Source organism: Theropithecus gelada, chromosome 1 (genome assembly GCF_003255815.1).
Source record: "Theropithecus gelada isolate Dixy chromosome 1, Tgel_1.0, whole genome shotgun sequence".
Classification (NCBI taxonomy): Eukaryota; Metazoa; Chordata; class Mammalia; order Primates; family Cercopithecidae; genus Theropithecus; species Theropithecus gelada.
Genome location: NC_037668.1, coordinates 4216121 through 4241180, shown reverse-complemented (window position 1 = coordinate 4241180; position 25060 = coordinate 4216121). Strand labels below are relative to the sequence as shown.

General features: G+C 49.8%; 2 protein-coding genes across 3 annotated transcripts in view; one reads left to right on the top strand and one right to left on the bottom strand.

The window, feature by feature from the left end:
• Positions 1-1894: 1894 nt before the first annotated feature.
• LOC112625978 lies at positions 1895-8259 on the bottom strand. The gene is made up of 2 exons (XM_025387617.1): positions 7605-8259; positions 1895-2354 (listed from the first exon to the last, which is right to left on the bottom strand). The coding sequence occupies exons 1-2, from the start codon at positions 7902-7904 to the stop codon at positions 2274-2276; spliced, it is 381 nt and encodes a 126-aa protein (XP_025243402.1). The 5' UTR covers positions 7905-8259; the 3' UTR covers positions 1895-2273.
• A 1399-nt stretch (positions 8260-9658) lies between these two features.
• The window catches only part of KCND3 (potassium voltage-gated channel subfamily D member 3), a 215084-nt gene continuing 199682 nt past the window's right edge, over positions 9659-25060 (top strand). For both annotated transcript variants that reach the window (XM_025387607.1, XM_025387597.1), the window contains exons 1-2: positions 9659-10066; positions 16018-17195. In XM_025387607.1, coding sequence (XP_025243392.1) covers positions 16090-17195 — 1106 coding nt within the window. In that variant the 5' untranslated portion in view covers positions 9659-10066; positions 16018-16089. The remainder of the gene's footprint in view (positions 10067-16017; positions 17196-25060) is intronic.

Sequence of the window (25060 nt, the reverse complement as noted above, 5' to 3'; positions counted from 1 at the left end):
AAGGTTGGGAGGGATCTCTACTTCACATAGTCACCCAGGGACCCAAGTTCCTTCGTTCTTGTGGCTCTGTCCTCTTCTAAGCCCTTGAAATTTTTTCCATTCAGCTAGTGGATGGAGAAACAAAGAACATGCTAAACTGCCCCAGATGTTTTTTATGGGACTGGCCTATATTACTTTGGCTAGAACTTAGTCAGACGGCCAAACCTAACTGCAAGAGAACCTGGGAAAGTAATCTAACTGTATCTACAGAAAAGAGGAACTGAATTTGATTAGCATCTAGTCAGTCTCTGCCACAAGTAACTACTACCTTAGGTCTTAGTTTTCTTATCTGTAAAATGGAACCAACATGAGAACTGGTGAAAGCTAAATGAAGTAAAGTATGTGGAAAATGATGAATCCAGCTGGGATTCATGACCATGACTCTTTTCTCTCAGCTTGGATCTCATCACAGCTATTGAGCATCATCTCTGCTGACAAAAAAAAAAAAAAAAAAAAAAAAAAGCTTCACATAGTGGCACCTCTACCAGACATTTTATGGGTTCCTTTTTCTACCCAAGGAAAAGGACAAACTTTGGACAGCATTCAGCAAACCCTTAAGCTTGCCTAACCCAGAGACCACTCCTGGGCATGTATGCGGGTACTGGCCAAATGTTCTTAGCATCATGAGGGCGGAAAGAATGACTTCTCTTTTAGAGAGATGGATTTTGTTGGATGTAACAAAGGTGCAATCACAGAAATATTTACAGATGAAATTATATTTGGAATTTGTTTCAAAATTATGGTAGGGGAGTGTATGATTGGCCATGAGTTGGTAACTTTCAAAGCTAAATGACATGTTCATGGGTGTATATTATACAATTCTTTCATCTTTTGTATATGTTTGAAATTTTCCTTGATAACAAATTTAGTTATTTCCCTTTTTTCTTTCTTTACCTTGCAGTCTCAGCTCAAAGAACATAATAAAGAATTCTGTAAGCGCCATGAGGACTCATCTTTAATGAGGATTTTGCAGAGAAGTCCAGAAGTCTCTGATGATTTTGCAGTGTGGGGACAATAGCTGGACTGTCTTTCTTTACTTGTTGATTCACCAAAGCAATTAATGACTTTGTAGCTGAGTCTCCTGCAAACCTAGTGAGGCAAAAACACCCAACTCTAGCCTTGAGCTCTGAAGAAAAAAAATCCACTTGAGTATAAGTATCATAGATGTGCAATGCCAGAAAGGCCTTGGTGCTCATGAGCTGTGTCTGTTTACTAAGAAGAGGTTGGTATATAAAATGAGTGCCCAAATTTCCCTATTACAACACTTTTGCAAAAGCTGGAGACTTGATTTTCCAGCTGCAGAATTCAAACATGGACCAACCTTGTTGCTTACAATGCATCAATAGTACCAGTTTTATGAAAGGGCAGGACTCTGTGGAATTGGGAAAAGTCTCCTGGGACCCCAAACTTTCCCCATTACTTTGATGAATGCTTGAAGTACCATCCACTCTATTTCACTGCCTTGGTTTAAGGCTCTGACCTACTACTGCCTTGGTTTAAGGCTCTGACTACTAAAATGTGAATACTGTATCTCTGGATGAGATGGTCACTTACACATCAGTTCAAATAATTTTATCAGTTCTTGTTAATGAGGAGGAAATGGAGAGAAATGGGCTGAAGCTCAAGGCTACAGAAATGGGGTTGCACAGAATGGAGAGAGGAGCCACTGGGGTGAGGGGAGTATCTAGGGACAGACTTCTCTGATTTCACACATTTACCAAGGTTCAGTAGAAACAGTAATTACATAGAAAGAACTCAGGTGATCTGTCTAAACTACACAATACTGCTTGTAAAGCTGTACCCAGGATTTAAAAGACCTAGTTTCAGACACATGTAGACTCAGTGACAATATTAAAACAGCCAACATTTTTATTATTGTATATGAAACATGTGTATGCATTATCTAACTCAGTCCTCATGAACCTTATGAGTTGATGCCATCATTATCACCCTTTTTGCTAGGTGAGGGAACTGAGCATCAGAGAAAAAAAGTGGTTTGCCCAAATTCACACAGCTGGTGAATGACAGAGCCAAGACTTGAAACCAGGTCTATCCAGAGCCCATATTCTCACCACTAAGCCTCCACTGTCTCAGATCAGTGATGTGCTTTTCATGCAAGTTTATACGTAAAGTTCAGTAGCCTTTGGTCTTGGCATCTTCCTGAGCCAAGCCATAGTTTGGCTAATACATTTTTGACAGGTCCCCATTTTGGCTTTTATGGTGAGCCATCAGCTTCAGGCAGTCAGGAACATTTTCAATGGACCATGCCCTGGCTGTGCCCAAGGAGGTGATATTCTGAGTATGTGATTGACATTCTGCCAGAAAGGAAAGAAAAGAGTTATCTGAAAACCAATCTGGTTCAAGAAAAGAACACTGGCAAGGTCTCTGCAGGCAGCATCGACTGAGGGCTCACTTTGTAGATAGGAAAAGCCTTTCCTTTCCTCCCCACTGGAGGAGGGGGGCTTTGGGGCTCTTTTCATCTAGGATCAGCTGAAAATCGAACACCCTCATTCTTTCTTTCTGTCCTCATGCTAGTGCATAAGATCAATCAGATAGGACATGGAGACCAACCAGTTGACAAATTAATTGCATATTCCCAGTTACATACAATCAAGGGAGCCACGTAAAGTTAAAATAAATTATTAATGTAAATGTACTGAACATCTGCAATGTGCTGAGCACTGAGCTAGGACTCAGAAATGGCTAAGATGACGGTCCTTGCCTTCAACAGCTTGAAGTCCAGAGAGGGATACCACCATGCAGAAAACAAGGCCATACAGGTCATAAGAACCATATTTGAGGTACGCAGGAAGGACTGAAAATCCAAAGTGGGGAATGATTAGTTCATCCCAGGATGCGGGGGAGGACTTTACCAATACTTACGTGACTTTTGTCTTGGTATTTAATGTTTGAGGCTAAGTGGAAGTTTGCTAGGAAGACAAAGGAAATAGGAAGTGGTGGAAGGCATTTCTGGAAGAGGGTGCAGCATATACAAAGGCATGAAGATATGAAATTTTGCAGGTAATGAAGAAAAGATCTACATGCTAGAAAGATGTGAGTAAGTAGAAGAAGGTAAGGCTGGAAAGAAAGTGGGGGATATACCATGATAGGAGCAGGGTTTTTTAGAGGAAACAATCGATTGCAGAAGGATTAAGGCTGCTGGTGAGATGAAGCATAGAGGTGCCTATGTACAAAGATGGAGATGCATGGTGGATCATTACTGGGGCCAGAAGAATGCAGGAAGAAATCATAAGCATCTGAGTAAACTTGAAACCATGGGCTTGCATCAACTCTCCAGGGCAAAGGGCAGAGAGAGAAGCAAAGAAGGCCCAGGACAGAAAGCTGGGAAACATCAGTACACAAGCAAAAGAAATCACCAGCAGAAAACAAGTCATTGCACCTAAGAGTTATATCCCCAGCCTCCACTCACCCTTCTCCAGATTTTCTAGCAAGAAACTAAACAAACGATTAGGATTTTCCCCCCAACTCCCAGTACCTGTCTCCCCTTCTCATATTTGCTTTCCTCCTTCTCTTCCCTTCTATTCCTTCCCTCGCATCTCCCTCCAAGGGAGGTCTTGATGAGCAGAAAACCTCCACCTGGACTTTGCCTCCCCCAGGAGCTGCCTTGGTTGGAGCAGGGGTCAGGCTGGCAGAAGGTCCACTGGAAGGGCTGACTTTCAGAAGCTCCACTGGAGCCGGGTAACTTGGATGGCTTCTCATTTGCTGTAACTGGTTTAAGTGTATTGATCAATGAGATGACCATCCAGGCCACTACTGGCCTCCAAGTGGACTTAGGGCTGCAGGAAGCAAGAGTTCTCCACCCTCAGAAAGGGATGAGAAGCATCTGAACTAGAAGTTGTGAGCATTCAGCCATTGGGGCCACCAATGTTGAATAGCGCCTCCTGGCCTGCAAGCTGGACAACCTGGGCTGATACCTGGCAGACAAAGCCCTGGCCTTCTGAGACTGGGGCAAGGCTCCTCAGTATTTATGCCACCACCTCCTACCCCACCTTGGGAAACTAGAGAAAGCCAAGCCACCCCCAAGCTTTGGAATTCCTCAGGCAGACATCACCCTGAAGAAAAATAGGGTGCATCCCCACCCTGGACATACTGAGCCTCCACCTCTGTATTAGTCCAGATTTATTTGGCTCATGGTTTCTGCAGGCTGTACAAACGCAGCACTAGCAACTGCTTCTGGTGAGGTCCCAGGAAGCTTTTATTCATGGTGGGTGGGAAGGGGAAGCAGATGTGTCACATAGCAAGAGAGGGAGCAAGAGAGAGAGGAGGGAGGTGCCAGATACATTACAACAACCAGCTCTCACGTGAACTAATAGAGCAGGGACTCACTCATTACCATGGGGAGGATACCAAGACATGCATGAGGGATATGCTCCCATGACCCGAACACCTCCCACTAGGCCCACCTCCAACACTGGGGATTGCATTTTAACATGAGATTTGGAGGGGACAAATATTCAAACTACGTCAACCCCACACCTAACTTATGGAGGCCAAACACAGGAGAGGACAAGAGTGTCCTCTTAGGGAAGCCCCTCTATCTGACTGAGGAGGATACTCTACTTTCAGAAGCAGGGAAACCAAGGATCCTGGGATAGTGGCAAAAGGGAGAGGTCAGAGCTCCAATCTAGCTATGCAGCCTCACATGTTCTGGAGTGTCCCTCTCCACCAGCTGGTTCTCTATCAATAAAATGATGGTAGTATCTATAGTGCAGGATTATGGAAAATCTATCAAGGAGCCCAACATATGGTGGCTCCTCAACTTACGGCTGATATGCTAAGCCGAGCATTTGCAATGTTGCTTTCATCCCTTGGACAGCCTCCTGTCCTTCAGAGCTCCTCTTCCTGATAGCAGCTTCCTGTGGGCCCATCTTCTTTCTTTACATGCTCGCGAACTGAGGTGAAATAAACTCTAATAGCAACTGAATAAAAGCTCACATGCCCAGCTATGGGAATAAGGGATGGAAGGCAATGGCAGTATGAAAGTGAGAGTATCCCAAACCCAAGGGGATCCTCAGGGAGAACGAGGTGCCACCCTCCTGAGTTTCTCACTGGAGCTCACTTTCATAAAGCCTTGCTTTCAGTGGTTAAATAAGGGAGGCTGGGACCACATGGATAGTGAAGGTCCTGGGACTTACTCGTCAGCATAAAATCGGCTCCCTAGAAATGTCCCATGGGTTTCTGACATGGTCAAGCCCATTCCTCATCTTTACCCCTAGACTCTTCCTCTATTCCTTCAACAGAAATCTCCCTTTTCTGGGACTTACAGAATCAGCTATCTCAGCAAGGTGAACTTGACTCCCTGTGGACTGTGGCCTGGCATTTTTATTGTTACATGGATGGGTGGGTGAGTGACTATATGTGTCTCTGTGTACAATCCGGCAGTTCTATCTTCCTCCTCAGACAGATTTCTTTGCACCTCCTGCCTGCACCACTCCTACCTTGAACAACAACAACCAACAATTATATTGTACTTCCCATGTTCCAGGCACGATTCTAAGCACTTGGTCTGTGTTACTTCATTTAATCTTCACAACCCTATAAAGTAGACAGTATTATTTATTGCCATTTGAGAGAGGAAGAAATCATGGCACAGAGGGATTAAGTACCTTCCACATGATCACACAGCTAATTAACAGCAGAGGCAGGTTCAAACCCAGGCAGTCTCACCTCAAAGTCTGTGCTTTTTACTTCCAAGGTACATAGCACCCTAAATGTAGAAAGGCTGTAACCCTCAGAGGTACAGCCCACCCCCAAAATTCTTGCCCCAGCATGGGGCAGATTGCTAAAATAGGACAGCTATAAGCAGTGAGGGTGGGAGTGACCCTTAAGGACACCCTGAGGCATATGAGGCATAGCTTCAAAAAGAGACCCTGAACAGAGCAGCCCTGGGAAACAGCCACGCAGACACACCAGCCTGGCACGTCAGCAAAGAAGCAGCCGACTTTGAGCTGGGCTGCCTATTACCCTCACAGTCCACACGGTGACAAGCTTTGCAAATACCGGCCAGAGCCATGGGACTAAAGAATCCTCATGTGTGCACAGCTTGGAAAGGACACACACACAGAGAAAGAATAGTCATCCATAGGAGCACCATCTTTAAATAGAAAAGATAGCCTGAAATACACCCTGAGCTCGCGGGTGCTCACACACACAGACACACACGGCCAGGGCCAGAGGAGTGACTGAACAAATGCCTCAGCTGTGCTGGTGGCAACGGGAGGAAATCTAGTGCCCTGGCAGCTCCTGACTTTCAGTTCCTATTTAAAATGTCTGAATTGGGAGCATCGACAAGCTCCCAAATTAGCTTTTTAAATAGAAGCTGAGAGTTAAAGGAAAAGCGGCCGTGTCATGGGGGAAAAGCAAGTGAAAATCCCGGCCAGGCCGGGACCAGAGGCAGAGGGGGAAGGTGAGGACAGGCAGTGCTGGAAAGATGCAATAGATGACTGGGGACTGGTAGGAGGGACAGCATCTCCTGGGCAGTAGGGCTACTCCAGCTGCCTGAGCCAAGGGACCTCCTTTCTCCCCATTGCTTGCTCTCATTTTGCAGATCACCTGGTTGTAGGAAGGGCTGGTAAACAAAACTCACACTGGCCTAGACTAGAAATCCCAGTCTTTCCTATTTTCCCTAGATGGTTAAGACAGAAAGGAGAGAATAGTCTACAGCTACCACACTTAAGCAATGAGTTACGAGCTTATGGGGAAAGAGGAGGTAGGTGTCTGGACCAGTGTCTGGTCTTCAAACGGAGCTTACGAGTCTCAGGAGGCCACAACTGTCCCGTTAGTTGACTTTCTGAGGAGAAAAGATGTCCCCAACTGTCTCCTGAGGCCTCCAAACAGTGAGGAAGACTCAACCCCTGAGCTGCCCCCAAGATGCTAAACAACAGAGAGAATGTACAGGAGTTCAAACCTGGGCAGAAAAAAAATATGGGTTTCACTTTCCCGACCTGAACATGGGACGGAGGACTGAAGGAAAGTGCCCCCGCCTCCTGAGTAGTGACCACCCAGGACCCGAGGCACTGTCTCCCCGGGGTCAGAGGAACTGAGGTGTGCAGTTGCCAGAAAATTAGCCCTTCCCCAGAGGGAAGGGAGGAGGGAGGTGGGAGCAGCGCCAGGGCCTTCCCTGAATTCTTCCCCTGTCTGCCAGGGAGTGGCAGTGTTGTTAATCATTATTACTGTATGCAAATCCCACACAGCTCCGGGACTCCTGGCAAACGCTAATGGAGCCCACGCCCACCTCCTGAAGGGCCAATTGTGTACCTTTTAAACTGACAGACTGAAGGGGGCTCCGGAAAAAGTGAGAGTGAGTGAATGAGGGACTCCAAGGTGCCAGGGGCCCACAAGGGCCCAGACCACAATTACCGACTCCCACTCCTTCATCTGGAAGAGGGCTAGGGGTTCTCACAAGCCAGAAGCCCCGTTCCGGATTCAGGGAGGTCGTTTTCCAGCCCTGGGTCTACAGTTGTCCTAGGGTCTAGAACACCCTCGCAGTCTAGGACACCCCCGCGGTCACAACGCACTTTGCGTTCCTCTGCCTCGGCACCCACCTCTCCACACCCAGAAATGTGATCTCTCAAGCCAAGCGTTCCCCGTCCCTGCTGGGGCACCGAGCTGCCTCGCTTCCGGAGCGCCGGGCCGAGATCGGGGGTTCCGGGCACCGAGGCTGGAGACACCGGGAAAGCCGGAGCCGCGGGTCCGCCCAGCGTCGGGGACTGCGCCCTTTGCGCGCCGCCGCCCTGAGGGTGGGAATCTGGGCCAGACACCTGGCCCTGTGGGCCCATGCTGACCTTCCCACTCCCCATCCTGGGTCGACGAGGCACGGGGCAGTGGGGACCCATGGGCTTCATGGAGGGACTGAGGAGCTGGGCGGGCTCCCGTTGGAAGGGGACCGGCTCGGGTGAGAGTTCACGCTCTCAAGTCCAGACTCTCGGTCTGGGTAGTGGGTAGATGTGGCGGAATAGGAGGGTGAATCTCGACCTTCCGATGGTGTCTTCGCCCTCCGAGAGGAGAGAGAGCGGCTCATACGTGGGGTTAGAGGCAGTGTGTCCCCTGGGTACCTCTTCAGCCTCTGCACTCGGAGCTGAGAGCCGGGGGCCAGCCGCGAAGCTTCCGCGGTAGGGGGCCCCACCTTGCCAGGTGGCCGGGCTTGGTCTCAAGCAGATGCTGCTGCCCTGTGGACAGTCAGCGAGAAATAGACACACAGCTAGGTGCACACACACCCCACGCGCGCACACGCCGGCGCTCCCTGCCACCTCTCCGTGGGTCCCCAGCCACACACGCCCCCGAACTTACGCTCACGCCGTACTCGCCGATCCTCCCCACCCCCAAACCCAGCTCACCTTGCCACACTCACCCCCGTGCCCACCCTCGCTGGCACACGCGCTCACACCCGCGTCGGTACACTCCGCCACCTCCAGGCACACCCTAGGATTCCTCCACTCGCCCGGGGAGACGCACCAGGCTCTGCCTCGTTTCCCCACCCCCCGCTCACGCGCGCGCCCCTCTCCACACACACAGACACACACACACGCACTCACACTCTTACACACCCTCGCGCGCGGAGTCACTCCCCCTCGCACGCCCTCGCCCTGGGCACCCTCCCGCGGCGAGACTCCGGGTCCTCCTCCTCTCTCCCTCCGCTGCCTGGCGGCTCGGCTCTCTCCGGCCCGGCGCTCTCCGGCCCGGCCTGGGGCCGCAGGGCCCGCGGGGATCGGAAGAGAGCCGAGGGCGCAGCCTTGCCGCCTCCCCCGGACTCTCCTCTCCTCCCCGCCCCGCCTGCGCCGCGCCCCCACCACCTCCCCCCTCGGGAAAGGGACCCAGAGAGAGGCAGCCCGTGGCCGGCCGGGCTCCGCTCGGCGCGGCGCCGGCAGCGGCGGGGGCAGGGAGCGAGCGAGGGAGCCCGCGAGCCCGCGAGCGGAGCGGCGAGGCGGGGAGGGGACGCACTGCCGAGCCGGGGCTGGAGCGGCGGAGGCTGCGGCAGCGGCGGCGGCGGCAGTGGCGGCGGCAGTGGCGGCGGCAGTGGCGGCGGGGGAGGGAGGGCCCCACGGACGGACGGACGGACGCACGAACCGACCGAGCGAGGGAGGCAGCGAGCGAGACTTCGCTGGCGAGGAGGAGCCGCGCAAGCGGCGGCTGCTGGGCGCTTCCCCGCGCTGCTGGGCGCTCGGCGCCTCCGCGGCCCCCGGCTCCCGGCTGCAGCTTCCTCGCGCGCGCGGGGCGCCGGGCGCGGGGCCCGGGCTGGCTTCGCGGAAGGTAAGAGGGACGCGACCGAGCCTTCTGGAGCCAGGAAGTGCGAGGAGCGCTGCTCCCACGCCTGTTGCTCCGGCTGCCCACGCGGCACCCTCCCACTCCCGCGCCCGGGTGGGTGGGCGCTGGGGCGCCGGAAGGATTGGGGGTGGGGCCCGTGCCGTGGGGGAGCAGGCAGCCGGCCCGGGGGCGTCGGTTCCCTCGGGCTATGGAGCCACCTCCGGGCAGCCAGGCGCTGGGGTTCGGGGGTGGGGTGTGAACCTCTGCCCTCTTTCCATTGGCCTGTCTTCCCTCGGCGGGTGCCAGAGACAGGTGGCGAAGGCTTGCTCCGTCCCCGCTCTTGGTGAGGGGAGAAGGAGAGAAATGGCTGAAAGTGGAAACCGGGAGCGGTTTGGGGCGCTTCGCAAAGTTCTCCAGCCCGGCGAGCCGGCGGTGTGTCTACCAGAGGCTGGGGGCCAGTCCGTCTGGTCCTGCCCGACGCCGCTTCCACCCCGCGAGCTCTGGGAAAGGTCTCTACGTGACGCCAAGGGCCGTCGAGGCCCCGGGGAGGGGGATCGAAAGACTCACTTTGCGAGGTGTTTACATTGGAGGTGGGGGACGGGAAGGGACTGGGCAAAGTTACCTGGACTCAACTAAATTCCTGCGCTTGCTTAGTGTCGACATTTGAATACGATCCAAGATGTTCTGCTTTTATCCCGGGCAGCCCTGATATGTCAGCAACAGGCTGAGGTTCCAGACCTGAAATCGCACAGCAAGAAAAAGGGTCCGTGTATTTCTTAAGAGAGAGCGTCTGAACTTTCTCGGGGTCCTAGGCACAATGCGATGTTTGTAAGACCAGGCATGCGTTGCTGTATTTTGCATGAATGTACGTGATGGTTAAATGTATGCCTTGTTTACCTTACTTCGAGGGAGCCTGTATGTTTACTGTCTGTAGAAAGGGCTCCTGGGTGTGCACGAATTCAATACAAAGCATGTGTACATTTCCCCATGTGGACCTGTTGGCCCACAGGAAGGGAATTGATGTGTTTATTTTTTCCTTGTCTCTACTTGAATGCAACAAAATGCAAGTATACAAGGGACCCCTCTCCCCCACCCCCAGAGAAAGAGGTTGGTAGCTTGTTCCCTTTTGCTCTTAAGGAGGCTGGAGAAAAAGAGTTCAGGAAAGTGCCCTGGCTAGCCTAGGAGTGGCACTGTTGGAGAAGAGGATCTGTGCGTGTGTCCCAAGCCTGTCCCCCAAGGATCCCCAGCTTGGTTCACCTTGTCAGTTTCATGCTTTGCCTACCAAAATCCTGTGAACACAGGAGAAGCCCTCTGGGTCATGGGCACCTTCCGCTGCCCCCAGACCAGCCCTATTCTGAGCTAAGGGATGTGATGTGAGATTGTGGAAAGTAACTTTCCAGATGCTCTCCACTGAGGTCATTGAAGGACAGACCTTGGTGACATGACTTTTTTTGCTGCCTTATGCCTGTACTCAGCTAGGTGTCAAACCCCAGGACAGGCTGTCTGGTCACTCCACCCACTTTTGGCCTTTTACCTCCAAAACAGAAGCTGTTTAATGGAGTAACTGACTTTTTACAGCAGGGGAAAATGTTTTCCTTTGCCAGGATTTGCCACCTTTTTCATTTCAGAGCTTACCTGTTTTGAATGTCTCTTTTCCAGCCTGTCCCCACCCCCTATCTTTCCCACTGTCAAACTCTTCTGCCAAAAACAAAAATAGCTTCAGATTTTTCATTTGTAAGGCGTCCACGTCCTAGTAAAACCTTGGCATTTGAGGCATGTGCAGTGCCATTGGCTGGAAATGGGGCCGCACTGTTGTGCCTGTTGCAGGAATTCATACCCAGGCCAGCTCCGGAAGGTGTTGGTTCCTGTCAGGGTGCGAACCCTGCTGTATAAGCCATGGAGGCCTACTTGAGTGGGTCATTCCTGCAGGGTTGTGGGGTGGATATGGCCAGTGTAGCCTTGGGTATGTTGTCTGGTGGGACACTTGTCCTCCCCTTTCACCCTCCAACCCCCACACACAGAGAAAGTAACAATGGGGTAATTGCTCCTTTTTTGGTATGTTTTACCAGGGGGACAGCGGCTGAGCCTCTGGAGGCAGGCAGGTGCTTGCTTGGCCTTCTTTAGGAAGATTGCCCTGGATTCATGCATCGGGTAAACATTTGGCCTTGGGACCGGAAGCTTTTATGGTCTCAAGATAGGGAGGGGTTAATTTTTCCTTCTCCTGAGCTCTCAATTATTCATCTGAAAGCAGTTTGTAAAACACTACCGGTTTTTGGAGATTGGCTTAGGGTAGAGAGGAGAAGGTGATGAGACTCAGCTTGGCAGGGGCAGGTATTAAAACTTGGGAATCCGGGTAGAGCAGGACTAGGAGAATGAAAGGGGAAGGGCATCGCCCTCTCAGGGGGCAGAACTCTGTGTCTGGCCACACAGGGTTCCACAGGGTGCCTCTAATTCAGTGGTCTCTTACTTTTTGCCTCTTGAACCCCCTCAAGATTCTGCCTCTCTGAGCTTTATTCTGGGATGAAACAGGATGTTAAGGGTCAAAGGTCCAGGGCTGAGAGTCTGGGAACTTGGTCTCCTTTACTCTCTAGGAAGGTGGCCAAGGGTCTGTGGGTGGACCAGGCCTTGAATTGCCCCTGGGTACCAAGTGACACAGGTTATGTGCCCTGTGCAGAGCACCAACCTCAGCAGGAATTCCCAGAACTCCCTTTGCTACCTTGAGGCTCAGGCTAACTCCATCCTCACAGCAACAAGCCCAGATGCTCTACTTCCTTCTTTGCATGGGTGACTGTCATTAAGAGGTCTCAATGAGAACTAAGTTACAGACTTGATGTCCTGGATCCAGTGGAATCAGGGATCATTTGAGCCAAATGGTCTTTTGTCACGTTTCTGTCCAATTCTCAATTTACAGAGGGGGATCCGAGGCCCAGAGGGTGATCATGGCTTGCTTTCACAAATTGAGGGTGGGATTGAAACTGGAATTGCAAGGCCTCATGAGCCCTTGCTCATTGCTGCCTGGGGAAGATAGGGAAAGGAGTCTCTGCATCTTGCTGTCTTCTGTTGGGAATATCAGTATTGGGCAACACCTAGATCAGGAAAGCCAGTTGGCAGTGAGGTGATCAATGGTCTATTTGAAAATTGTCAGCTCCTATATATACATAGAACTTAGCCACTTTGAAGGAGACTTCTGAACTTCCCTCTCCTTACCTGTAAGCTTTGGGCAGAAAAGCCTCTATCATAGGATTTTAGTGGGAATAAATTAAATATTGTGTGTAAAAGTGTCTCAGACAGTGTCCAGAGCATTGTCGGTGCTCAATAAATGTAACCAACTCTGAATTGGAATCACCTGTGAACAGAGTTGAACTTGTGGACTTGCTTCTCAAACATCCCTTGCCCATTAGAAATAAATCCTAGCTAAGTGCATGCTGAGGAACTACTAAGTCTCCTAATCCTAAACAAAGTATAGTTAGAAGGGTAAATTTCTTCTAGAAAGAAATACAATGCAGGATGTGTTCCCGACTCTTCTATCAGTAGCATGTGAATTACCCACTGCCATGCATGAACGACCTCCATTCTTTCCTCAGTTCCTCGGTTCCAGTAATCAGGAGCTCATCAGGCCTGTGCTGTTTTTCTGTTCTCTGAGCAGTGACACTTACGGGAAATGTCATTGTCATTCCTGTTATCTTCTGTAGCATCTGACTCAACCTCCCTTTATTAGAGAGAGAAGGGCCCTGTGACAATTCCCTTTAGCATGCAGATGGGGAAACTGAGGCAGAGATTGGCTTCTTTAGAAAGCTTGACTGAGTCAGAGGCAGATACTTGAATTGGATTCTTTTGATTCAGATCTGTCTTCAGATTTTACTGTCTGTTTGGAGACAGAACGCTCACCCTTGGCAACCCCTGAAATATATTAGCAAGGCATAGAGTAAAGTTAATGGGGAAAAAATGGCACCTATAAAACTGGGGTCCCAGCTCAAGCACCTACTAATGCAGTGCACTATGCTGCCTTCTGGGTTGTGATATGAAAGTGAAGGCATCTCGGCCTTTGCCCAGAAGAGCTTAGTGTGGGATAGGGAAGGTTGGGGAGTGGTCTGGCTGTACTCTTGAACTCTACATTGAGTCTGCCTGGCTTTAATGGCTGCGCCTACTTTTTACATCCTTTAGACAATTATTACAACTCCTTATGCTTCATCTTTCTTTTGTAGAAAAAATATGGCCTACAGTGGTGTCTATTCCTCAGGGTTGTTGGTGAGATCTCTTGAGATGCTCAATGTAAGTGTGTGGTGCTGTGCCCGGCACACCGTCAGCCCTCAGCAGACTGCCTGAGGTGGAATCCCTATTCTGCCGCTTTGGGGTTGTTAGACTGCTATGTCTCAGTAAGCTTTAGCTTTCCTTATCTATGAAATGGGGGACACAACAGACTCTTCTTCCTAGGGTTGCTGTGAGGGTTAAATGAGATAATCTATGGGAGATAGTTAGTGTAATGCCTTGCATAGTGTAAGTGCTCAATTGTTAGTCATTATTAATAATATGTGTATAAAGTATGTGTAATCCTAGCTGTGGGGTGATAGGTGCTAGGGAAGAGGGCAAACAATGAGTCAAGACCCCAGAGGAAGAAGAGAATCTCATAGTGGGGAGAGGAGAAGGCATCACAGAGAGGGTGATGAATAGGTAGGATTCTAATAGGAGGGGTCCAGGGGAAGGATATTCTCATGAGAAGGAAGAGTGGTCCAGAGGCAGACCTCCCCAGGGTCTGTCCATGAACAGGTCTTGGTCTTATTGCTGGAGACTAGGACGGGTACCTGGGCCATTGGGCTGGAGTATGAAGCTAGGATCTATTTGTGGGAATACTGGAATGCCAGGCCAGGAGTTTGGACTTTATTTTGTAGGTCATGGGGTAACATACAATCAGAACCTTGCTTTAGGGAGATAACACTGAGCAGAATGGATTTCAGGGGAACAGGAGAAACCGGGTGGGGTGTGAGAGTGAGCGACAAGAAGGTCCATGGGAAGGAGGCCCGAGGGACTTTGGGCCTTCATGAGGGCAGTAAGAGCTATTGCCTATTATTTGGCAACTCTTTAGAGAAAAATGGTCAAGGTGACAGCCCTGCGGTTAGGGATGTCATGAAGAAAAGGCGAACAGCAGCTTTTTACAAGGAGGCAGGTTCTGTTTAAACCTGTCCACTTCAGAGGCATCTGAGCAGAAAAGTCCAGTGGCAGCTCAGGAGTTTGAGGGAGGTAGAGATCTGAAAAACCTCGAAGAGTTGGGAGTCAGGAGAAGGTGAAGCAGGTTTATAGGGAGAGATGAAGATCGACTCCCTATACAAGTCTTTGTGTAACAGAAAAAATTTTCCAAGACTCACCTCTTCCTCATTTATTTAAACATAGAATCACAACAGCTGAATTCTAGAGGGCCCAAATAATTCCGAGTTAGGATTTGTTCTGTGTGATCAGTTTAAGATTAGTGGAGATGAGTGTGTCAACCCCAAACAATTTCCAATTTCTGTTACGTGTGTTTCTGTGTCACCACATGCCTTCCCACAGATGGTATACATTTGGGGACTGCAGAGCGATTTCACTATCATCTTTTAAAAGCCAGATTTGGAAAGGTAAATCTGCTTCCCAAAGCCAAATATAATTCTGCGTGCTATTGCTCCCTCTGTCCACCCAGGTAATGGGGAAGTGCTTATACAGTGTGGTTTAGAGAGGTAAAGGGACAGGGTGGCCCGGCTCTGGAAAAATCTCTGAGGGTGGAGTGGGGGCCAGGTGAGAGAGGCTGCCATGGGAAGGAGTGTTGTTATATAACCTGAGGGAGCTATGGATGGTGGGCAGATGGAGATGGGAGGAGAGGAATCTAGGGACGGCAGTGAGCGTGGATCGGCTTCCTCTGGGGAGGGAAAGAGACGATGCATCGAAGTCAGGTGAACCAAGAAGCCAAGATGCCCTTCACAGAGCAGGAAAAGAGACCCTGCCTGGCCTCACAACCTTTCCCACGTCTTTCCATCATGGCTCTGAGGGTCTGAGGGGAAAAATTTGATACTAGGTTGCTAAGGCAAGGAGTAGGGGCTGAGTGTCCCACAGAGTAGCACTTTGTCAGGGACAGCCTTCTCCATGGGAGTTGGGGACAGAACTTCACCAATCCTGGTGGTCACCTGCCATCTCAGAGAATTTTCTGGACTTGGGCAGCCCCAGCCTCCTCCCCACCAGGGAGGAGTAGAAAGAATTGTTTACCTGATCTCCCTCATCTACACCCCATTCCTGATTACCCCAGTGGGTGAAAGAGTGAAATAAAAATTAGCATGTTTATCCCACTTTTAAATTCATTTAATAAGAACTCATTTACCCTCTCCCAATTTAAATTGGTAATAACGCCATAACCTTTCAGAGCTGATTATTACCCACATCTTGCCAGATCTTCCTGCTAAAGAGGCTTTCCCTCCAAATGCTTCTGAGCCCTCTTGGAACTTGACGATTTGTTAGGCAGTCATCAGCAACATCTGGGGATCCCACCCAGCTGAGCTCCGGGAGCTAGGTGTTCTCCCAGTGTCTGGATGGCAAAGAATCAAGTCACCTCTCTGTGGGGGGATTTCAGTTTTATTAATCTGCCCTGGAGACTTTGGCCGTTTCACTCACCAATGATCCTTTCCTGTGTCCCATTTCTTACCTGCCAGTCGATATGGACTCACCCCCCCCCTCTCCCCTCCTGTCTCCCAGGGTTTGCTGAACTAACTCCAAGCTGGTGTGCACAGTGTCCGCGCGGCTGCCGGCCCAAGAGCTGGAGTCACCATGGCAGCCGGAGTTGCGGCCTGGCTGCCTTTTGCCCGGGCTGCGGCCATCGGGTGGATGCCGGTGGCCAACTGCCCCATGCCCCTGGCCCCGGCCGACAAGAACAAGCGGCAGGATGAACTGATCGTCCTCAACGTGAGTGGGCGGAGGTTCCAGACCTGGAGGACCACGCTGGAGCGCTACCCGGACACCCTGCTGGGCAGCACGGAGAAGGAGTTCTTCTTCAACGAGGACACCAAGGAGTACTTCTTCGACCGGGACCCCGAGGTGTTCCGCTGCGTGCTCAACTTCTACCGCACGGGGAAGCTGCACTACCCGCGCTACGAATGCATCTCTGCCTACGACGATGAGCTGGCCTTCTACGGCATCCTCCCTGAGATCATCGGGGACTGCTGCTACGAGGAGTACAAGGACCGTAAGAGGGAGAACGCCGAGCGGCTCATGGACGACAATGACTCGGAGAACAACCAGGAGTCCATGCCCTCGCTCAGCTTCCGCCAGACCATGTGGCGGGCCTTCGAGAACCCCCACACCAGCACGCTGGCCCTGGTCTTCTACTACGTGACTGGCTTCTTCATCGCCGTCTCGGTCATCACCAATGTGGTGGAGACGGTGCCATGCGGCACGGTCCCGGGCAGCAAGGAGCTGCCGTGCGGGGAGCGCTACTCGGTGGCCTTCTTCTGCCTGGACACAGCGTGCGTCATGATCTTCACCGTGGAGTACCTCCTGCGGCTCTTCGCGGCGCCCAGCCGCTACCGCTTCATCCGCAGCGTCATGAGCATCATCGACGTGGTGGCCATCATGCCCTACTACATCGGCCTGGTCATGACCAACAATGAGGACGTGTCCGGCGCCTTCGTCACGCTCCGGGTCTTCCGCGTCTTCAGGATCTTCAAGTTTTCCCGCCACTCCCAGGGCCTGCGGATCCTGGGCTACACACTGAAGAGCTGTGCCTCCGAACTGGGCTTTCTCCTCTTCTCCCTCACCATGGCCATCATCATCTTTGCCACTGTGATGTTTTATGCTGAGAAGGGCTCCTCGGCCAGCAAGTTCACAAGCATCCCTGCCTCATTTTGGTACACCATTGTCACCATGACCACACTGGGGTAAGTCAGCACTGGTGGATGAAACCAGGATGGAGGTTGGAGGACAGCTGGATGGCCTCTGAAGCCTTGAGGGTGTCACCATGGGGAGAGGAGGAGGGAGTCCCTTACCCAGGTGGTGGGGGCAGGGGGAGTTGCTGTATGGGAAAGGGAAAGCCCATGAGTAATCTGTTTGGGGGTGGTGGCTTGATGGGAATTGAGTTTTCTTTTTGAGGTGGGGGCATGTGTTTTATAGAACTAAGAAAATTAAGTCACCAATTCTTTTTTCAGCCGTGCCTTGTGTGCGTGTGAAGTCTCGAGGTGAGGTGATGTCTGCATTCGTATATGCATCTGTGCATATAGGGGCTGCTTGGGGAGAAGGTCAGGGCAGTGGTTGGGGAGAGAGGAGACTGTTGAGAAGTTCGGCGGGTTCAGATGTCCATTAGCAGAAGACACCAAGAGCACTCTTTTTGGATCCTTTCTGCATTTTTTCTTTGTAGTATATTTGCAGGCCATTTTCCCATTTGTCGTGCTTTTCTCCTGTGCTGCCACAGACACTCAAGGGTTCAGTAGCTCTGAGCAGACTTTCTCTAAGTGACTCTGAACCTGGATTTTCCGCAAAGTGAGGCACCTGGTTTATTCTTTCTTTCTAAAGCAGTATCGGTCTTGCTTTCTTAGTCTGAGTCAGTGATTGAATGACCTGGGTGACTGTGAGATGGTCTGAATGGATCATGTGGTCAGACACAGAAGCAGGGACATCAGAAGGAGGGACAGGTGCTCGGGGAGGTCATGGTAATTCTGTCTCTCTGAGGTCCCCTCTCCAGCTGAGGTCACAGAAATGTATCCATGATGCTGGGATGTGAAGCTTTCCATCAGAGGAAGGGAGCTCGGGAAAGAGATTTTAATCTTCACCCTAACAGGATTAGAGCCAGTAGAGATGGCTTTATGGAAACATAGATTTCTTAGGGGTTTCTGCCTCAGCTATTAGAAACCATGGAGCTGAATGCAAAATCCCTCCACAATTCATATACTGGGTCTATATTTGCTTAGGCCAGGAAGCGTTATATTGCTGATGGAGAATTCATGAAGCTTTTTATTTTGTCTTTGACAGTTTGGTTGGTGGTGTCCTGGTGATATGATTTTTTGTTTTTCCTGGCCGAAACCCGGAGGCAGTAGTGTCGGGTTTTCCATAGTGCTGCATATGCTTATTGGGAATGACTGAGCAGGTGATGAGAACTTTTAAAATGATTACATTTGTCATTCTGCCACACAGGAGAGTGAGGGAGTAGCAAGGGGAAGAGCAAGGGTGTCACCATCCATTTGTGAAGGCCACATTTGATTAAGGCATTCCCTTTACTTCTCATCTGTCTGACAGAACCACCCTGCCCCTTCCTCCCACTCCAACACACACACATACACACACACACACACACACACACACACACACACACACACACACACACTTCAAATGGCTGCTCACCCAGAGTGGGTAAGAATGTTTGGTCATTTGACCTTGTTTCTCTTGGTTCAGGTGGCAGATGTGGGCTTTTTGGCGCAGTGGGGTATTTGGGGGATAAAATGGGCTGGAGAAGTTGTGCTGTCAGGAGGTCATCTTTATCCCTTTTAGGCTGACCCTAGCCATCCCTTCACCTTCCTGAAGGGGACCTCACCCGTGGCCAGACACCTCACTTCCACTTCTAGTCAATCTCCTGATGTGGCTCTGACTGCCCAGTGCCCTCAGATGCCCCTTGATGGGACTCATGACACCAGAGAGATCCTTCAGGATAGCCATGTGGAGGAAAACAGGCATGCCGATAACCACCTGCTCGTTGCTTTTTATTAGTAGTATAACAGCATATGATTGTCTACTATATGTCGACAGTGTACTAAGAACTTTGCATATATTATCTCTTTAAGTTTTTACAACAGCCCTGCAAGGTTGGAAAAAATTCTATACCCTATGAAGATGGAGAAGTTGAGGCTCAGAGAGATTATATAAACTTCCATAGTTACGTAGCTGATAAGGAGCAGAACTAATTTTCAAATACCAATCTGGCTGCTTCAATGCCCTTTCTCCTTTCACCCTACTACTCATTCCCATGCCATCAGGTCCCCTAGGTAGAAATCAGACCTTCAGGGTTATTACTTTTTTATTATGGCCTCAGGGTGTGACACTCTCTTCTAGTCATATTGCCAGTCAAGAAAGCATCAGCCCAATGAGTATTATGTGTCAGGCACTGTACCAGACACACGGAGATTTTAAAAATAAAGCATTTCCTTCTGAGCAGTTTAAATACTGCCTTAGAAATTAATGGTGATTAATCCATGTTTTAATGCTCTGGGGAAACCGCTGACTTCTTTTATCATTCACCCTGTAGATTAAGGGGCAAGTCCAGCATCAAGGTGGACTATCTTGATCTCATTTTTACTTTCTTGGGAGGGCACTGGTAGATTCTGCTGGAGGGTGAAAGGAAGGTTGCCTGCATTAGGGAGAAGCGTGCTTTCCCTGAATGTGGACCTGGTGGGCTCCCTCACCCCACATCTGACAATGAACAAGTTTGTTTTACCTTCCCCATGCATTTAAATGTCTAGCTTCTGGGAGGAGAAACAAACGGGCAAGAAAGGAAACCTTTAGTAGTGTCTTCCTTAAACTCAGATAAGTAATGAGGAAGCAACCTTTTTCTTTCCCTCTGTCCTGGCTAGTGCAGCTCATTGCTGGGTCAGGCTACTTTGACTTTGACCTGAGTTGGCAGTTGACACCATTACCAGGCTTGTTGCTTGGTTATACATAGCAAGTGCTTGGCAAAATGCTTTTAATGGATGAACCAGTGTGAATGGAGTGACTCTTCCATTTGTTTGACCTGATACTATTCTCAGTCCCTTCTAGACCTACTTGTTCTCTCTAGAAGGTGGATCTGAGATTTGAGCCTGCACAGCCTGAAGCCCCCTCAGATATATGTATTCTGCCCCAGCCCTGGTCCCCCAGGAGGGAGGAGAGCAGCCTTTACTTGGTGTCTGATCTATTCCCTGGGCTGCCCTGCAGTACTGTGGAGATCTTCTTGTCTTTACTGGACGTTTTGCTGACTTGACCCTGGAAACTTTTCCCTCTTCCATGGCTAGTTTCTGTCCTGACCACATTCATGGTTAATTGTAGCCTTGTTCAACCATTCCAGAAAGTCCATCTTTTTCTTACTCTACACTGGCATTTGAGTCCCAAGTGGCCATGGAATACCAAGGACCAATATCTTGCCATCATTCAGTTGCTTCCAACAGCTCCCAGTAGACATCTACCTCTTCCTTTCTCCAGACACTCCCTTCCCTGGTCCTTCCCTGAGTTCCTGTTTCCAGTCCGGAGCGGGACTGTCTCCAGCTCTTCTGCAGGACAGAGCCGACTGATGCACGGAGAGCTGATACACGGAGTAAAGGCATTCACTCTTCCTGCTCTGGTTGCCCTCTCTGCCTGCTTTCCCAGCACCTCGTTGATGAGTTACTCAGGTGTCCTCCAGGGAGAGATCTCCTGGAACCAATTATTACCGTTTAGTTAATATCTCAGAATACCTTAAGCACACAAGAACAATAACAGCCCAGCTGCTGTCAGGGCTTGAGGATGGCTTTCCTTTGCAGCCTCTTGTGCTACTGGGAAAGACCCTTGATGCTCTGCCCAGGTTTCCCTTGAGCCCCCTGACAGCTGAGTTCCCAAATGCCCCATTTGAGGATTAATTTCCATCCTCATAATTGACGCTATAAATAAAATCAATCCTCAGTTATCTCAGTTAACAGAGGGAAGGGATAACATAGAACTCCCAATTTTAAATAAGACCAACCTAACTACTTTGAGAATGCATTATATGACGTAAACTCTCTCAAAGCAGATTTCCCTTCTTAATTTCATTTGGCATCATGATTGTCCCGGACAGTCCATGGGAGAAGCTCCAGAGGGTCTGGGAAAGAGGAGAGCATGTGGGAGGAAAGCCTTGCGAGCAAGCATCCACAAGGACCAGGGGAGGCCAGCTCCAGGCCTGGTTTGGATGAGGCTGCTCTTGGGTATCTTCGGGAGGGGTTCAGAGCAGTGTCTGATCCTGATGAGATGGCCCACTGCTACTGGTTGTCTCAGTTATGTAATTGAGACCAGCAGCCTGTCTGTCACCCCGTGCTCTGAGATGAGAGAGCATTTGACAGTGTCCAAAAATCACTTTAATGAAAACAGAATTGATTTTTACTTCTTCCAAGCAGGAAGCCGCCTCCAGGTGATTTGCATTTCACTTTAAAACATAATCCTGGAAGGGGCCTGCCTGAGGTTCCAAGAGACAGGGAGACTAAGCCTGGGAGATCGATACAGGCACACCACAGAATGGGGTACTTGATAAGCCTCCCCATAGTGCCAGAAGTAGAGCCAGTCTGAGATCTGTTTTTGTTAACCCTTCAGTACCTGAAATTTTATCTGCACCTTTATCTACTGCCTCCAGAGCCCATCAACGCTCCTCCCAATGCCCAAGCACCTTGGCCCCAGGACGCTGGCTAATAGTGTCCACCTACCTGGGGGTGGGTCCCTGCCTAGGGGACTTTTATCTGAGGACACCTATTGGGAACAGAAGACCTCAAAGCCTTTTCTTTGTTGACATTTCTCTGTTGACATTTCTTTGTTGACAGTTCTCTGGTGCTGAAATTCTTAAGCGAGGGTGCAGAACTGCATCTCAACAAGGAATCTTTCATTCGTTCAACATTTATTGAGTGCCTCCTACACTCCAGGCAGCATGGCAGGCTCTGAGAATACACAGGCACTATGATTGCACATCAGCCAATGTAAGGCTCAGGCAACATGAATTGAATGAGACCCAGTTCTCTACCTTTGAACTTGAATACTCTTTCTGGTGCTCCAGAGACTACCCTTCACTCTGCTTCTGTGTCTGGCTGATACACATTATCCTTCAAACTCAGTCCCGTGTCACCTCCAGGAGCTGGGTACACTTCTTTTGCCTCCTCTTGTAGCCCTTGCATTACTCTGTCTTGTCATTGCCACATTTTGTGAACTTCAGCTGTTTATGTGTCTTTCCCCCAGGATGTGAGCTCTCTGTTCAAGAGATCATGCATGATTCGTGCCTTACACAGAGCTTGATATATAGTGTGTCTCAATTAAGTATTTGTTCACTCAGGTTCGTTTGTTTAGTTTTCTCATTTGATAACCATCTTCTGCCAATATGAGAACCAATGAACATGCTATCTACATGTTAGCTATATAGTCATGTCAGACATAGTATTTGTAGACAGAGTAGAGATAGGGAGGTCAGGCAGGGCATTCTGTGGTTCTGATTTTAGGCTTAGCAGGGTTGGGGCTTTCTTACAAGGGAAGTTTGCATCCAACTCTTGGCTACCTGGCTACGCTTTTTCCTGCAGACTCTGGGGCCAGGGAGGAGGAGAAGGGGGGCCATAGGTAAGCCCCTCTACCCATGATGTTTTTCTCCATTCAGTTATTTACTCAACAAATGTTTATTGAGCACCTACTAGACACTGGGAATACAGCAGAGAAGAAAATAGTCTCTGATCTTGTGGAGCTTACATTCTAGTGGACAGCACCCAACAGCAAATAAATAAATACATCTTATCAGGCTGCAGAGAAAATTAAAGCCTGATATGACAATTGTGGAGTGCTGATTGTGCGGGGTTGGGCAGAGCAAGGGATAGTTGCTATTTCATGTTAGGAGGTCAATAAGGGCCTCTCAGATATTCGAGCAGAGACCTGAAGGAATGAGGATAGCTTGGGGAACAGCATTCCAGGCAGAGGGAATAGCAGATGCAAAGTCCAACAGGCAAAGTCTAACAGGCAGGAGGGGCCTTGGTATGCTGTGATTGAAAAGGTAAGAAGGTCCAAATGGTCAAGCTGCAAGAGCAGGGGACAGGAGAGTACCAGGAGATGAGTCCAGAGAGGTAACAGGGGAATCAGCTCATGTAGGGTCCTCATGACCACCACAAGAACTTTGTCTTTACTCTGCTTGGCATGGAGGGTTTTGAGCCACTGACTTCCATTTTTAAAGGATTGCTCTGGCTGCCAGATAGTAAATACCTTGTAAGGGAGAAGCTAACACAATAATCCAGGCAAGAAATCAAGGTGGCTGGGACTGAGGGTGGCGGCAGTGGAAATGGGAGAAGTGAGCAATTCTGCATATATTTGAATGTAGAGGCACCAGGAAGCTTTCTCAGGAAGTGCTTGTTGGTCCTGCTCCCACCAAGCCAGCTGAAAACTTCACCAGCTCCCACAACAGGGGACTGGCTCAGAAGACACAGTCCTAAAGATCTTCTCTACCCCTGGGAGAAGCATTTCACAAGAAGAAATCTCAAGGCCTCGCAGGATGGCTCCAAGGCCAGGAGCAACCGAGACCTCAGCATGTAACAAACAAGCCAGAGCGCCTGAGTTGTAGCATCAGCATCTCAGAGTAGGCCTGATGCTGGCAGTAAGCAGGCAGTGTCTGTACCTGGAGAGAACTTTCCTTTCAACCCGGGCAACATTTACTGAGCACTTGGCAAGTGGCTGGGCACAGTGCTTCCTGCCATGAGGAGGACAGTGTTGACACAGACACGAAAACAGAGAGGCCACTCTAAAACTCAGCAGCTATGATAGCTGAGGCAGAGGAAGCCACAGGGCTTCAGGCTGCAGAGATGGGAGAGATTAATTCACACCAGTAGGATTTGAGCCTTTTGGGTGCTTCACACCGGGAGCATCACATTGAATTTGTCTTCTGATTCAGCAATTCAAATTGCTGCAGTTTTTGGAAAGGGATTTCTAGGCTGGTGCCCATTTCACAGATCTTTTCTGGAATCCCTCAAAATCAATCTCAATCTCTCTCTGTATCTCTCTGTTTGGTTTCGTTTGAGTTTCTCTCTTTAAACACACCCATTAAACACAACCGGGATTCCTCCTGAGGAGCAGCAATTATTCTGCCTCAAGATAGTGTAAATAAAAGGCAGCATTTCCCTCCTCAGGAGCAGGGAAATGCCCCTCAGTAATTACTTGAGTATTTTTGTTTCCCCCCACCCAGGAGGGAGCTCCTGCCCCAGGCCATTGCAGGGCTCTGGTCCATGCTCCACTGTAGCTGGGAACTCTTTCCCATCAGGGAGAGCAGCAGAGACTTTTAGCTCTGAGTCTCCTCACCTCCCACCCGCTATCCTCAGGCAGGTGGCTCTGCACACAACCAACCACTTCCAGGAAGCTGATACTCTACCAAACACTCATATCTTAAGTGTTCATCCTCTAGTGATGTCCAAGTTTTTTATTTTTTTAAATCTGGGAAACAGGGACCAGGCCCCCAGAAATTTCTTCAGAAGAAGTGTGCAGTATTGACCTCAAACCAACTTCTAGTGACAAGCAGGAAGGACTTCCCACAATGCTTTTGGGTATTCAAAGTTTTCTGCCAGAAGGCTCAGCTGCCGCAGCCTCCAAAACAAGTTCAGACTCCAGCCTCTGTCCAGTCTGCTTTTCTCTGGCCAGAACACAGGCATTTTCTCCCCACTCCTACCTCCCTCCAACTAGCTCAATGCAAATGACGGGTGTATGGGAAGACGAGGACTGGAGAGGGAAGATAGCTGAGCCTTTGCTGACCATGACTGGATAGAGGAAGATTGCATTTAGCTCGTGTAATCTTATTCTGGGTGTCAGGACTTGAATGAGTGTCATTAAACTGAATCAGAAAAATCGTTTTAATATAAGTGCCACCTCATGCACAAGCTAGTTGATGGAGAGATAGATGAGGCTGGGGACGCCTCCTTTGTAATGCAATGCTGTAAAATCCCATCACCCTCATTATTTCCCACGGAGCCAACACATCATAATGCCCATGAGTGGCAGAACAGTTTGAATTTAATATACAGAAAACCCAATCAAACAATAAATAGAT

Coding starts and splice junctions, on each gene's coding strand:
- LOC112625978 (XM_025387617.1), bottom strand. CDS start 7,904: ATGAAGCCCATGGGTCCCCACTGCCCCGTGCCTCGTCGACCCAGGATG. Junction 2,355..7,604: donor ACATTTCTGGGTGTGGAGAG/GTGGGTGCCGAG, acceptor CCTTTCTGGCAG/AATGTCAATCACATACTCAG.